Source organism: Nicotiana tomentosiformis, chromosome 11 (assembly GCF_000390325.3).
Source record: "Nicotiana tomentosiformis chromosome 11, ASM39032v3, whole genome shotgun sequence".
NCBI classification, from domain to species: domain Eukaryota; kingdom Viridiplantae; phylum Streptophyta; class Magnoliopsida; order Solanales; family Solanaceae; genus Nicotiana; species Nicotiana tomentosiformis.
In genome coordinates this window covers 123,181,645-123,197,833 of record NC_090822.1, presented here as the reverse complement: position 1 = coordinate 123,197,833, position 16,189 = coordinate 123,181,645, and the positions used below count along the sequence as shown (strand labels likewise).

The window sequence follows — 16,189 nt, the reverse complement described above, 5'->3', positions numbered from 1 at the left end:
ATAGACATATAACGGAAAGAGTAGTAGCAAAAATTCGAGAAGAAAATATAAATCAATAGTTAACTTCAAACATTAGTTTGAATAGTTGAAACAGATTTTAGCTAGGAGCATAAAATGTAGTTCGACTTCATTAGGTACTACACTAAAATTAATGCACTGCAACTGATCGCAAGTGGTAAGATCATAATAAAGAGAAAACGAATGATTCAAATTTTCTTAAGAATTATCGAACGGAACCTTCATGCCTAATGCAAATACTACAAAAACGTACTTAAAAGACAAATCTGCACTCTAAACTAATTTACCATAACCATTGGTTTTGAGCCTACAAATATGATATGAAAATAAATTATAGTTTATAATCTTAATGCAATAATGAAAGGACAAAATTTATCCAATAGATCATTAAGTTTTAATTGCTTTCAAACTCCTTTATTAGGCAAAAATATACAATATTTCATATTATAATTTTATTTAGCATAAATTTATGAATGTGTGATTTATCAAGAACAGAGCGGGAGAGAATTCTTATGTTGACGAAGAAGGGAAACTTCAGTTATCTTCATGAATAGTAATCCGGGGCGAAACTACGTTGTTCCAAGGGTGGTCAATTGACCACCCTTCATCGAAACATTACACAGTATATATAGGTAAAATATTAGATTGTAGTGGTATATAACATATATTGAATACCCTTTATCAGAGAATTTTTTTACTTCTTTCAAATTTGAACACCCTGGATGAAATTTTTGGCTTCGCTACTGATAGTAATGCTTGAACAATTTCAATTCTTGGCCTAAATTTAATTTTCTTCCCACAAGATCTGTTTTTATAAGTTGTAAAATCTAAGCTTGAATTTGTTAAAAATAAAGTTAAGCTTAAATGTTAAATTTATACAAACTAAAATCTCAAAAGTTTAATGAAGAAAGACAAAACTCTCAAATTTGAAGGAATATTTTTTAAAAAATCATAAAAACAAGGAAGGGCTAGACAACATATTGGATACCTACAGGAAATTTATGTTAACAAATACTAAGAACAAGGGTTTCAAAATCATATTGGATGCCTCTAATATTTATTCACAATGTTGTTATGTCTCTTAACTAACCAAAAAGAAAAGAATTGTGAAAAAAAATATGTAAGAAATTATAGTCATGTTACATAATATAATTAATAAAGAATTTAATGAAGTAGAATTTTAATAAATTTTAAGTCCTAAATATTAGGTTCCATGCATAAATGCATACTCCTAAATTTGAGATAAAAGTGCTCAAAATTTTTACCATAAAAAATAAAAAATTCCTAAACCTAAGCCAAGGTGGAAGTGCTCGAAAAGTTAACCAAAATAATTAATAAATTTTGTACCTAACATAATTGTAAAGAATTAGTAATATTTTACTTACAAGGAATTGATCGATTTTTCTTTTTTCCTAAACCTAAAAAGAGGTCAAAGCACTCAAAGTTTTTATAACATATAACAAATAAAAGAAAACTCCTAAACTTAAAAGGAACTGAAAGTACTCAAAACTTTTACCTAAATTACCTATTTTTGTAAAAGAATGTATTGTTGAAGGCATGACAAACAAAAGGACTCCCAAAGCGTAAAAGTAGTAAACGACTTTTTTGAAACACGTCACAAAATATTGTGATTTTTCATTGTTATTATTTTTATTTTACTAATTTGTTATATTATACAGTTCAAATTAGGAAAATATTTAATACATAAAATCTAATTATATTGAATTCCTAAATATTAGAAAACTATTAAATGACTAAACATATTTCTAATATTAGAGAAATAATCAAATTACTATTTTATCTAGTGTGAAATCTATTTTTAAAGAGTAAAAAAGGCGAACGATATTTCGCTAAGGGCCTTCGTGCTTTTAATATAGTATAAATAGATATAGATATGGATTTCACGTCTGCTCAATGAGACAACATAAGGCTGCATTATAATATCGTTGTAAGGAAATGTTTGAGTTAGAATCATCTCAGGGTGACTCCGAAGTTTTCGTGTTGCATCTTTCTTTTCTTTCACAAAAAAAAAAAAAAACTTTCTATAGAAAATAATATGTCCTCCCTAGAGAAAAATATCATTTTTTCTAAGAAAAAAGAGACGAAAAAGTGAGTATTGAGAAAACAATAGGTAGACTACGCAAAAAATCGCCTAAAGTTTCAACCCATCCTTTTTTTTATAGACGAATAATCATAATTTTTTTTAATAAAGTTTATATTTTATAAATTTGGGTGTCGGACTCTGAATTACCTAAAATTTTATGAACCCATCAGAAACGATCTAATGAACAATAGTCATTGCTTTGTCACGACCGTTCCTCGTTTTTTGTGACTTTAGGGCCCATAAAATAGGAATTCAGGATAATTTTATAATTTTTCGTTTGTTAATGTCCACCACATCTTCATGAATTCGAGCAACGGACTTCGAATCGCCTAAAATTTTATGAGCCTATCAGAAATGACCAAATGAACAATAGTCATCGCTTCGCCATGATCGTTCCTCATTTTTGGCTTTTTAGGGCCATAAAACTGGAATTTAAGACGATTCTCAAATTTTTGTGTGCTATATTCCACGCCATATGTATGAATTCGGGCGACCAATCCCAAATCTCTTAAAATTTTGTAGGCCTACCCAAAACGACATAATGAACAATAATCATTGTCATGACCGAATCTCATTTTTTGGCGTTTTAGGGCCATAAAATAGGAATTCAAGACGATTCCCAGATTTTCGTGTTCTATAGTCCACGTCAAATGCATGAATTTGGCCGATCGGCCCCGAATCTCCTAAAATTTTGTGCGCCCGTAAAAAAATAACCAAATGAATAATAGTCATACTTTGCCATGACTATTCCTCGTTTTTTGACTTTTTAGGGCCATAAAACAGGAATCCAGGATATTCCCAGATTTTCGTATGATATAATCCACGTCATCGGCCGGATGATTCAGGTCGCACGGCTGCATGCAGATGGGCGTGGGCTATAGTACACGAAAATCTGAGAATTGGCAGAATTCTAGTTTTATGGACCTAAAATGCCAAAAAATGAGGAACGATCATGGCGAAGCGATATCTTTTGTTCCTTAGTTCATTTTTTATGGGCCGACAAAATTTTAGGCGATTCGGGTTGCCTTGATGAATGTAGATGGCATGGGCTATAGCACACGAAAATCTGAGAATCATGCGGATTTTCAGTTTTATGACCCTAAAACGCCTAACACGAGGAACGGTCACGACGAAGCAATGACTATTGTTCATTAGGTTATTTTTTATTGGGCGACAAAATTTTAGGCGATTCGGGTCCGGTCACCCTGATGAATGAAGATGGCGCGGGCTATATCATACGAAAATCTGAGAATCACGTAGAATTTCAGTTTTATGTCTCTAAAATACAAAAAATGAGGAATAGACATGGCGAAATAATGATAATTGTTATGTCTATGACATCTCCATGAATTCAGGCGACGAGCTCCGAATCATCTAAAATTTTGTGGGTCCATCATAAACAACCTAAAGAACAATAGTCATGTTTCGCCATGATCGTTTTTCGTATTTTGGTATTTTAGGGTCATAAAACAGGAATTTAGGAAGATTTTCGATTTTTCGTGTGCTAATAATGTCCACGCCATCTTCATGAATTAGGGTGACGGGATCCGAATCACCTAAAATTTTATGGGCTTATCAGAAAGGACCTAATGAACAATAACCATTATTTTACCATGAATGATCCTCGTTTTTGGCGTTTTAGGGCCATAAAATTGAAATTTATTATGATTTCTGATTTTTCATGTGCTAATGTCCACGCCATATTCATGAATTCGTCTGACAGGTTCTGAATCGCCTAAATATTTTTGGGGCCATAAAAAACGATCTAATGAACAATACCCATAACTTCACCATGACCTTTTCTCTCTCTTTTTTTTTAGCGTTTTAGGGTCATAAAACATAAATTTAAGATGATTTTTAATTTTTCGAGTGATAATGTCCACACCATCTTCATGAATTCGGGCGAAGGTTCTGAATCACTTAAAATTTTGTGGTCCTATTAAAAATGACCTAATGAATAATAGGCATAGCTTCACCATGACCGTTCTTCGTTTTATGGTGTTTTAGGGCCGTAAAACAGAAACTCATAACGATTTTCAATTTTTCGTGTGCTAATCTCCACGTCATCATCATGAATTCGGGCAACATGCTCCGTATCGCCAAAAAAAATGTGGGCCCAAAAGAAACGTCCCAATGAACAATAGTCATTGCTTTTCCATAACCGTTCCTTATTTTATAGCAGTTTAGGGCCATAAAACAGGAATTCAGAACGATTTTTAATTATTCGTGTGGTAATGTCCATATCATTTTCATGAATTCGGGCGACATGCTTTGAATCTCCTAAATTTTTGTGGGCACATCTAAAATGACTTATGAACAATAGTCATTGTTTTGCCACGACTGTTTCTCATTTTCTAGTGTCTTAGGGCCATAAAACAGGAATTCAGGATGATTTTTGATTTTTCATGTGCATTAGTCCACGCCATCTTCACGAATTCAGGTGACGGGCTTCGAATGGCCTAAAATTTTGTGGGTCCATCAGAAACGACCTAATGAAAAATAGTCAAAGCTTCACCATGACCTTTCCTTGGTTTTTGGCATTTCAGAGCCATAAAACAAGAATTCAGCACGATTTTTCGATTTTGCGTGTGCTAATGTCCACGGCATCTTCATGAATTTGAACGAGGGGCTCCGAATCACCTAAAAAAATTTAGGCGCATCAGAAATGACCTAATGAACAATAGTCATTTCTTCGTCATGACTGCTCCTCGCTTTTTAGCTTTATAGGGTCATCAAACTAGAATCAGGACAGTTTCAAATTTTTCGTGTGCTAATGTCCACGCAATCTTCAAGAATTGGGGCGATAGTGTCACGACCCCAAATTCCCTCGCGGAAACAAAACAGAATTCTTTTCAACTTTAAGAAAATCACAACAATAATCAAAGGCAACTGCGGCCAAAATAAATATCAACAAAGGCACTCCCGAGTTACCGCCTCGTAGTCCCAAATCATAAATAAATTCACAATATTCCTTATATCACCGCGGGAGCCTTCACATTTAATTTTAAAGAAATTATTTTTTTTCGAAATAGCATCACGCGTTTTAGTCACCCTTATCACACCGCATGGCTTCTAGTATTTCACCTACTAGCCACACGTATCAAACCACCCTTATCTCACCGCATGCGTTTCAACACCCAGACCTTATACCACCGCATGCGTATCAATATCACAATATATCACAATTTGCATCTCAAGTGCCCAAATAATTTAACTTGCCAAAATAAATCAACAATAATATTTTTTTCACAATAAAGAGCTCACGGCTCATGCCAAAATAACTCAACAATAATATTTTTCCACAATAAAGAGCTCACGGCTCCATCACAATGAGTACGAAAATCTCACAAAATATTCAGCAAAAATAATATTTCCAAAATTTAACACCTTGTTTATATATCAAATTTTTAAATGTAAAATACTTCATTTTTAATAATATTTAAATTTAAGAAATTTCACCTTCAAATAATGCACAAAATATAAGAAACCAAGTTTCAGCTAAACAGGTAAAAATAATTAGCAGGAGAAGGTCAAGCAAATTTAAAGTATATAAATCAGATCAATTACGAAGAATATAACAAGATAAAATAATTTAATTAATGTGTGACAGTGATCTACACAATTTAAAAATCAGAGTTTTTCACATTTAGCCCGTGTACACACTCGTCACCTCGTATACACGACTTTCAACACATTACAATTATCACATCAATACCAATTCTAGGAAAAAAAATTTCCCATACAAGGTTAGACAAGTCACTTACCTCGACTTGCTCCAATTTAATCCACTAGTAGGCCTTTTCCTCGATTATCCAAGTCTAAATGACTCAAATCTAGCCAAAATAATTCGATACAGTCAACAAAAATTATAGGAATTAATTTCATAAGAAAATACTATATTTTTCAATTAAATTCGAATTTAACTCAAAAATCGTCTGTGGGGCCCACGTCTCGGAATCCGGCGAACTCACAAATCACCCATTCAATTACGAGTACAACCATACCAGTTTCCCTCAAATCCGACTCCGAATCGACACCGAAATCTCAAAAATTAATTTATATGAGATTTCTATATTTTTCCAAATTATAATCTCAAAACACTAATTAAATCGTGAAAACAAATGATGGATTCGGGTAATCTAACCATAATTGAGTTAAGAACACTTACCCCGATGTTTTCTCTGAAAATCTCCCAAAAATCGCCTCTCCCCAAGCTCCAATTTGTCAAAAATGGAAAATGAGACGAAGTCCCTTGCTTTATAACTTACAGTTCTGTCCAGGCTGCCCTCGGCCTTCGATCCTGGCCCTCTATCCTTGCTTCGATCATGGCCCTTGATCCTGGGCTCGATTTATGCCCCCCCCCCCCCCCCGAATTTCCAGCAGAAGAAAATTGCAAATCACATAAAACGATGCTAAAACCACGAATCGCACCCCAATTCAAGCTTAATAAAGCTTAAGAATTTTTAACTTTTACATTCGATGCCGAAACCTATCAAATCAAGTCCGATTGACCTCAAATTTTGCACACAAGTCATAAATGACATAACAGAGCTATAAAAATTTTCGAAACTGGATTCCGATCCCGATATCAAAAAGTCAACTCCCCGGTCAAACTTCTAAATTAAATTTCTATTTTAGTCATTTCAAGCTTAATTTCACTACGGACTTCCAAATAAAATTCTGATCACGCTCCTAAGTCCAAAATCACCATACGGAGCTGTTGGAATCATCAAAATTCTATTTCGGGATCGTTTATACATAAGTCGACATCCAGTCACTATTTGAACTTAAGCTTTAAAACTTTGAAACTAAGTGTTCCAATTCATTCTAAAATCTCTCCGGACCTGAACTAAATACTTCGGCAAGTCATATATCAGTTATAAAGTACAGAATGAGCAGTAAATAGGAAAATATGGCTACAACTTTTAAAACGACTGGTCGGGTCGTTACATCCTCCACCGCTTAAACAAACGTTCGTCCTCGAACGGGTTTAGAATTATACATGGAGTCTCAAATAGGTGTGAATATTTTTTCTACATCTCCCGCTCAGTCTCCCAAGTAGCTTCTCCTTCTGGCTGGCCTCTCCACTACACCTTCACGGAAGCAATGTTGTTTGACCTCAGCTTTCGAACCTGCCTGTCCAAAACAACCACTGGTTCCTCAACATAAGATAGATCCTTGTCCAACTGAACTAAACTGAAGTCTAATACATGAGACGGATCGCCGTGATACTTCCAGAGTATAGAAACATGGAATACCGGATGAACTGCAGAGAGACTAGGTGGTATTGCAAGTCTGTAAGCCATCTCTCCAACTCTCTCAAGAATCTCAAAAGGCCCAATATACCTAGGGCTCAACTTGCCCTTCTTCCCGAACCTCATCACACCCTTCATAGGCGAAGCCCGTAGCAATACCCGCTCACCAACCATGAATGCAACATCACGAACCTTCCGATCCGCATAACTCTTCTGTCTAGATTGGGCTGTATAAAGTCGATCCTGAATCAATTTAACCTTTTCCAAGGCATCCTGAACCAAATTTGTACCCAATAGCCTAGCCTCGCCCGATTCGAACCAACCCACTGGAGACCGGCACCGCCTACCATACAAGGCCTCATACGGAGCAATCTGAATACTCGATTGGTAGCTGTTGTTGTAAGCAAACTCCGCAAGTGGCAAGAACTGATCCCAAGTCCCCCCAAAATCTATCACACAAGCGAGGAGCATATCCTCCAGTATCTGTATAGTGCGCTCGGACTCTCCGTCCGTCTGAGGGTGAAATATTGTGCTCAACTCAACCCGAGTACCTAACTCCTGTTGTACAGCCCTCCAGAATCGTGATGTGAATTGCATACCCCGGTCAGAGATGATGGATACCGGTACGCCATGAAGTGTGACAATCTCGCGAATATAGACCTGAGCCACCTGCTCTGAAGAATAGGTAGTCATCATAGGAATGAAATGAGCTGACTTGGTCAGCCTATCCACAATCACCCAAATAGCATCAAACTTTCGCGGAATCCGTGGAAGCCCAACAACGAAATCCATAGTGATCCGCTCCCATTTCCATTCTGGAATCTCTAACTTCTGAAGCAATCCACCAGGTCGTTGATGCTCATACTTCACATGCTGGCAATTAAGGCAATGAGCTACATATTCCACTATATCTTTCTTCATCCGCCTCTACCAATAGTGCTATCTCAAATCCTTATACATCTTTGTAGCACCCGGATAAGTGGAGTACCGCGAACTGTGAGCCTCTTGGAGAATCAACTCACGCAAACCATCTACATTACGCACACAAAGTCTGCCCTGCATCGGTAATACACTGTCATCTCCAATAGTGACTTCCTTGGCATCACCGTGCTGAACTGTGTCCTTAAGGACAAGCAGATGGGGGTCATCATATTGACGCTCTCTGATACGAAGTCCCCTGCTTTTTAACTTACAGTTCTGTCCAGGCTGCCCTCGGCCCTCGACCCTCGATCTTCGACCTTCGATCCTCGGCCTCGATCCTGGGCCTTCGATCCTAGGCCTTCGATCCTAGGCCTTCGATCCTTTGCCTCGATCCTGGGCCTTCGATCCTCGGCCTCGATCCTCAGCCTTTGATCATGGCCCTCGATCCTGGGCTCGATTTTTGGGCTTCGATCCTGGCTCGATTTATGCCCCCCCGAATTTCCAGCAGAAGAAAATTGCAGCAGCTGTTTTAGTCTAACTTTTGATCCGTTAACCATACGAAACTCACCCGAGGCCCTCGGGACTTCAACCAAATATACCAACAAGTCCTAAAACATCATACAAACTTATTTAAAACCTCAAATCACATAAAACGATGCTAAAACCACGAATCATACCTCAATTCAAGCTTAATGAAACTTAAAAATTTTCAACTTCTACATTCAATACCGAAACCTATCAAATCAAGTTCGATTGACCTCAAATTTTGCACACAAATCATAAATGACATAACGGAGTTATAAAAATTTTCGGAACTGAATTTTGACCCCGATATCAAAAAGTCATCTCCCCGGTCAAACTTCCAAACTTAAATTCCTATTTTAGCCATTTCAAGCCTAATTTCACTACGAACTTCCAAATAAAATTTAGATCACGCTCCTAAGTCCAAAATCACCATATGGAGCTGTTGTGGAATCATCAAAATTCTATTCTGGGGTCGTTTACACATAAGTCGATATCCGATCACTATTTGAACTAACTAAGTGTTCCAATTCATTCTAAAATCTCTCCGGACCTGAACCAAATACTCCGACAAGTCATATATCAGTTATAAAGTACATAATGAGCAGTAAATAGGGAAACATGGCTACAACTTTTAAAACGACTGCCCGGGTCGTTACAGATAGGCTCCGAATCGCCTAAAATTTTGTGCGCTCATCAGAAATAATCTAATGAATAATAATCATTGCTTCATCATGATTGTTCCTCATGGCGTTTTAGGGTTATAAAACTAGAATTCATGACGATTTCCAATTTTTGTGTGCTAATGTCCACATCATCTTCATGAATTCAGGCGACAGGCTCAAAATTGTCTAAATTTAAAGGCCCATCAGAAATGACGTAATGAACAATAGTTTTTGATTCGCCATAATTGTTTCTCGTTTTTTGGCGTATTAAGACCATAAAATAGGAGTTCGGGACGATTTCTAATTTTTCGTGTTAATATCCACACCATCTTCATGAATTCGAGTGACGAGTTCCAAAATCACCTAAAATATTATGGGCCCATCGAAAAAAGCTAATGAACAATAATCATTGTTTCGCCATGATTATTTCTTATTTTTTGGTATTTTAGGGCTATGAAATTGCAATTTCACTAAAATCATAGAAACCAAGATTTGGTACGACGTGTGGTTGAATGAGTGGAAAAGAAAATCAAGAAAGAATAAATTTATACTTTAGTTTCCAAAGGTAAAGCATTTTTATACGAATGCGCGTTGCACTTAGGTTGACTGATCAAACTAGTTCTTGCATATATAAATCCCTTTCCAAAAAATTGATCAACCCCTCCTTCATTAGATTTTTTTCATATACCAGGGTCAATTTGTCCGCATCTTGACTATTCTGCTGGTATTTGCCCGCCAGTACAGGTATCAGATAGGCAGATGAAAAGAAACCACCTAATATTTTCTATATCTATCGAAGCTCGAGTCCTGATCCGTTATGATTTTCATCCCACCACCTAACATTTTCCGTATTGAAACTTGAATCCTGATATGTTATGATTTTTATGCCACTTTATTGACTATTAGGCTATACTTGGTGCCATCCGTCCTCCATCGGTTCCAGCCTCACACTTGATAGCCCTTGCACTGCCAACTAGAGGCGGAACCAGAATTTCAAGTTTATGGGTTCGGGATTCTAACCATTTTAAGTTATTGGGTTTTAAATTAATAATTTATATATATTTAATGAATTTTTTAAGACAAATACAGAGTTCGAATCAAAGTTATTGGGTTCGGCTGAACCCGCTCCCAACACTCTAGCTCCGCCCCTGCTGCCAACCTTGTTCCACCCACCCCTAAACTTTCATTACATTCTTTCCTTTTTTGGCTTCTATAGCTTAAATTGCCATGCAGTTTCCCCCTTCCCCACACCCCAACAACTACTTCAATAAAGTCTCCATTACTTGATCTTGTGAACTCTTTAACTGTTGATACACTGTAACAAGTCAAAACTGAACTAAGAAGACTTGCTCAATTAAAGACTTTAGCTTCACTTTCCCAAAAGATAAGAAGAATGTTTCAGCTATGTATTTCATTTCATAGTACCAACATCTTAAATTCTTTCACATAAATGCACATGCATCAACCCTTTTCTTTTCTTTTCTTTTCGCCAACCTTTCGCCAACCAAAGGTGCCCCTCCGCACGCTAGACTCGACTATAATCCGACAAACATCAACACTATTAGTGAGAAAAATCTACATCTTTAGCATTTTCTTCAGTATAATTCACCCTTGGTGTAGTTAGCAAACCACGACCAGTGCATTAGTAGCCCAAATGACTATGAAGGAGGAGAACAAAAAACTCTTCACTGACTTCTCATGCTTTGGTGTACAAGGAACATATAGCATCTAAATACATCGCAAAGTAACAAAAGAAAGTATACTCTGACCTGTCTTAAGCTTCTTCTCTCTCCTTCCTATGCCATTCAAGACTCGTATAATTTAGCCAGTTCAAGTCCTCCCGTGATCTGGATGAATATTTCACTAATGCAGATAACTTAACTTTAACAACACACCTTGGAAGCTGAATATTATCGATTCTTTTAATCCAGCGGTTAAAGGCATCCACGCTGCGGGTGTGGAAAAATATGCACACTAATGAAATCAGCATAAAAGGGTAGTTCAGTGCACAAAGCATCATGCATTCACGCAGGGTCCGGGTAAGGGCCGAAAGGGGGTGTGATGTAGGCAGCCAATCTTCAGTGGAGACTGATTCCACGGCGCGAACCCGTGACCTATAGGTCATACGAAGACAGCTTTACCGTTGCTCCAAGGCTTCCCCTCACTAATGAAATCATCATATATTCTCTAAACATGGTGGAACACAGAGAATGTATATTTCAATAAGAAAAACGATTTGCCCGTCAGTAACACCAAACCAATCTTAGTACAGCTAATTAGTAGATCTATTGGCACAATGAAATGAACATTGAATGCTGTTCACCACAGTCAGCACAACTTTATGAGCTTTCAAGCCTAGCAGAAGTGGGGTTTCGAGCGTCTTCTTTTTCCAAAGATTACAGAAAATGAAATCATCACGAGATCTCTTAGAACAACGAAAAGAGACTGCAGTAGCTTCAAAATTAGAAAAGACTTTCGAATAAGGAATTGAACCTTAGTTAAGCTACCATACCTAATCAGTTAAAAGATGAACTAGACACAACTAGATGCACATGTAACAATATCCACACATGGTGGTTGCTATCATTGTTTCCAGAACCAAATGCAGCAGATACAGAATACCAGATAGATCGTCATTAAGTAAAAGGAAAAACAAGAGTACCAGATTGAAATTGAACACTTGGGATGTGCACTTGCGCCTCAGACAGTACATTACATCTTGACGGTGCTCCATAATAATCTGTAAAACTTGAAACTGAACTAGCAAAACATAACTGTTAAACTAAGAATGAAACATATTTCTGATTTTGGTGAAAGAAACTATAGTTTGAGAAGCATAATTTGAATTATAGTGAGTAAAGAATTCTAGCTTTTTGTCTCAGAAGAAGCTCAGCTCATCAAGCACTGATACATAACTAAGATACAAGAGTTAACAAAAAGAACATTTATAGCTGACTATCAAGTTATGGAACCATGCTCATGAAATATTTTCTACCATTTATTTCCTATATGCTTATGTTCAGATTAAACACCTTTGTTTTCTGAGGAAACGTCTGCTACCACCATGGAACACCTTGGTTGACAGTTCAAAGTATAGATAATCAAAACCTAAGCTTGTTAAAGCTCCAAAAAGCAACCAGTATATTTAACGGAAACAGCTGGACCAAGAAGCAATATATCTGTCCTAGAAGAACTGTCAATTAAGTCGCAATTGCTGATAGAACCTTTTGATCTTTGTATAAATATCTTTCTTCAGTAATGAGCAGGATAGAAAGAATTCAGATTGAAGAATGTATTAATGGCCCCAATGACCAGTAGCCATTTCCAGGAACTTTCCAATTTGAACTGTAGAGCCTAAACTATGCTATATTCTTCCTAGAAATGCTTCTCCAAAAATATAGTTACAGATAAACCACTGTATATTCACAAACACTTTAGTCAAAAATTCTTTCCCCGGTGGACAACACTAGGAAAACAAAAGAACTAACTATGCAAAGCAACCCTGGGATGAGAAATACGACTCTCCAGCTATCTGGACTAGTAAGATCCAATTCAGCGGCTTTAGCAGCTTCTAGTAGTCGACCAGTGAGGTCAACCCCAACAATTCCAGCTAATGTACCAGCTGTATTTGAAACTCCCATAACAATTCCAGCATATCTTGGAGCAATGTCCATGTGGTTAACTGCAAACCCAGCTCTTCCTAATGCCAAGAAACCAAGGGCCACAGAGGAACAAAACAAAGCGCCGCCAGATGTTCTGAACAATGGAAGCGCCATCAATGCAACAGAAGCAACCATGAAACCCACTGTGTTCAAAACTTTTCTGGTTTTAGTAATAGACAGGATTTTCTTGGTGACAAGGTGATCCGCAATCACCCCACCAATATTTGAAAATATAAACATGTTAAAGTATGGCATCATTTTAGAAGAACCCATTTCTTGAAGGCTGAGCTGGAGACCCAATTCAAAGTATGTCGGAAGCCAGTTCATGAGCACATAAAGAGCATAATGAAAGGTAAAATTGTTAACGACAATAGCCCAAACCGGTAAGCTAAAGAGGATGCGCTTCCATGGGATTCCAGGGATTTTAGTGGAATGTACTCCATTCTCTGCCTTCATCTTTGAACTCCCTCTGATGGGAAGTAAGGATTCTCCAAAGCCGGAAGCAGTTGCTTTTCGATGATCAGAACGAGGGGGATCGGTTGCATAAGTGAACCAGATTAGAGACCAAATTGCGCCTAAAAACGCTTCAGCAAGAAATACAGATTGCGGACCCCTAAATTTTACCAGGCTAGGAAGCATAAGCATACCCATAGCTGCACCTAAGTACATCCCAGAAGTTGTAAAAGAAACAGATCGCGATCTTTCATGTGGTGGTACCCACTGTGCAAGGACAGTGTGAATAGACGGGAAAATGAAACCTTGAGCCACTCCAACAAGCAAGCGGGCTATTACTAGGATCATTGGTCGAGTTGGGTCGAGGGGTACAAAAGCACAGGTTAGAGACCACAACACAAATGAAAGAAGGAGGACACGCCGTCCCCCAATTTTTTGCGCTACCCAGCCGCCAGGTACTTGTGAACAGGCATAACCATAATAAAAGGTTGAAAGAATTACACCTTTGCTAGTCTGGTTTATTCCTACAGCATCAGCAGCAGCAGTATACGCAATGGAAAATCCCACACGTTCTATGTAGCAGACTGAGGTGCAGATGAAGGTCAAAAATACAATTAAGAAACGCTTTGGAAATTTACTGCTTCCCATTACTTTCAAGTTTCTAAATGAAAACCTCACACCGGATCACTGCATAGGTGGTCCTTTGATAAAGACGTCCAAAGAATGCACTAATCCTGAAATTCTGTTGAAGTGATCAAAGAAACAGAGAGGGTGATTTAGAGCCTTCATAATGTTAGATAGAAAGGAGAAAAGATTTAACCACTTAACTAATAATAGCGAACATACTGAAATAGCATGTGAGAAGTAGGAAATGCACCAGAAAGCAGTGGTCCAACTTTTATTTAGGATTTGGATTCACATTATTTGACTTTTCACCTCATGGTGTTTGGACGGCACCATTTAGATAGCAGCCGTAATCGAGAATAGAACAGACACTATTATCAGGCCTAGCCTACTCAAATTTATATAAACCAAATCTTATTCAATCTGATAAGATATGTCACTGAAACAAGGTCAATTCATTCAGTGTTAATTTTGTCTCATTTTTCTTTCGAATTCTGAGGATGAGCAGGTCGATCCAAAGATCATTAATAAGGAGTCAGACGACCTCAGAGTCATATGATTTAAGCCTTCTCCACTGAGATTTCTCCAATGCTACTCTCTCGGGAAAAAGAAAACAACTTTCTCTACTGTAATTTTTATGACGACTTCGGACAGGAGGGATAAAAGTTAAGCAATTTCTATCAACCGAAAGCAGATATCGCCCCTCCTGCTCCAACAGTCTGCTTATCGAGGAATAGAAAAGAACCTAGAAAAACCAATAATGATTGTGGCTAGACTTCTCTATTGATCTACCAATCTAGCTAGAAATACTTGTTTCTCACCCTTGATTTACTAGTAGAAGAACGTCATCAAGCACCATTACTATGCTTTTTTCTTTTACTTTATTTTTTTTAATGTAAACAGTACATACAATTTTAACATATTTTGATAGGATGAAAACAGTATTTTTGAATGTGGTGAGATGTGGATATACTTTTTCTGAAGTAATCCGAAGTCAAACCTAAATCTAGTAGCACCACCATAAATGCATTTAGGAACAGATTCCACATCTCTTTGGTTTCACTAAGGGGAGAGGGGGATGCGAAAGAACACAAAATTCATTAATTTACTTGTCTGCTTCTATTTCTCCTCCTCTTTTACTTCCTTATCAATCCCCGAGTCCTTCTCTTTTACTGCCAGCCCTCCTACCCTTCCTCTTTGCACCCCAATCAAACATTGTACTATCAATTTTAATTCAAACCATATGTTTAGCATAGTTAGAAACCAGTTGAGCTTATGTCAAATTAGTCCCCTAATTTTCTTTAACTTCAAGTTTTAATGCTAAAACTTCAAATCATTCTTATTGCATTCCTACTTCACCACATTTTGCTTCTAATAATCCACAACCGCCCGCTAAACCAGACATATACTCAAAATTTTGGAATTTAAGCTTACGGATTATTACTACATTAATTAAATTAAACAAACAAACAAAAATGCAAAGTACGTAGAAGTTAAAAAACATGAATTACTTCAAGAATTTACAATTAACTTCAAGTTTAAAGATTATTACCACAGAATCAGAAGAAACTCAAAAGGGTGTAATTGGTATTTGGTGGATACTGTGCACTTCAACAAGATCAGGTAAAGAATGTGAATTCCAAAGCCAAAATCTTTATTTTTGCTAATTAGAGAAGCATTGTGAGGGTAATGGAAGAAAATGAAGAGAAAAAGGGTTTGAAGGTAAATAGTTGAAGAATTAGAGAAATGGGAGTAGCGTAGGTAGACTATAGAGGAAGTTATAGCTTGACAGTTTCCCCCAAATATATTTCTCCTTTTTTTCTTCTTGTAGTATTCGTTTTATTTATTTTTTTAATCATTTTTGGTGGGGGTAAGGTTTTTTTTTTTGGGGGGAGGGGGAGGGGGGTGGAGGGTGGGGTGCTTTTTCTTTGCTTTACATGTGAAATAATGCAAAACCTTAGGGAC

At 37.1% G+C, this 16,189-nt stretch overlaps 1 protein-coding gene across 2 annotated transcripts; it reads right to left on the bottom strand.

Annotated features, from left to right (window-relative positions):
- Nucleotides 1-12,308: 12,308 nt before the first annotated feature.
- On the bottom strand, nt 12,309-16,013 carry LOC104110896 (probable anion transporter 5). Of its 2 annotated transcripts, none has more exons than XM_009620454.4 (2): nt 15,777-16,013; nt 12,309-14,342 (listed from the first exon to the last, which is right to left on the bottom strand). In XM_009620454.4, the coding sequence occupies exon 2, from the start codon at nt 14,246-14,248 to the stop codon at nt 12,920-12,922; it is 1,329 nt and encodes a 442-aa protein (XP_009618749.1). In that variant the 5' UTR covers nt 14,249-14,342; nt 15,777-16,013; the 3' UTR covers nt 12,309-12,919. The 2 variants fall into 2 exon arrangements, with proteins under 2 accessions (XP_009618749.1, XP_018631377.1); XM_018775861.3 differs by having other exon boundaries at nt 12,309-14,334.
- Nucleotides 16,014-16,189: the final 176 nt, after the last annotated feature.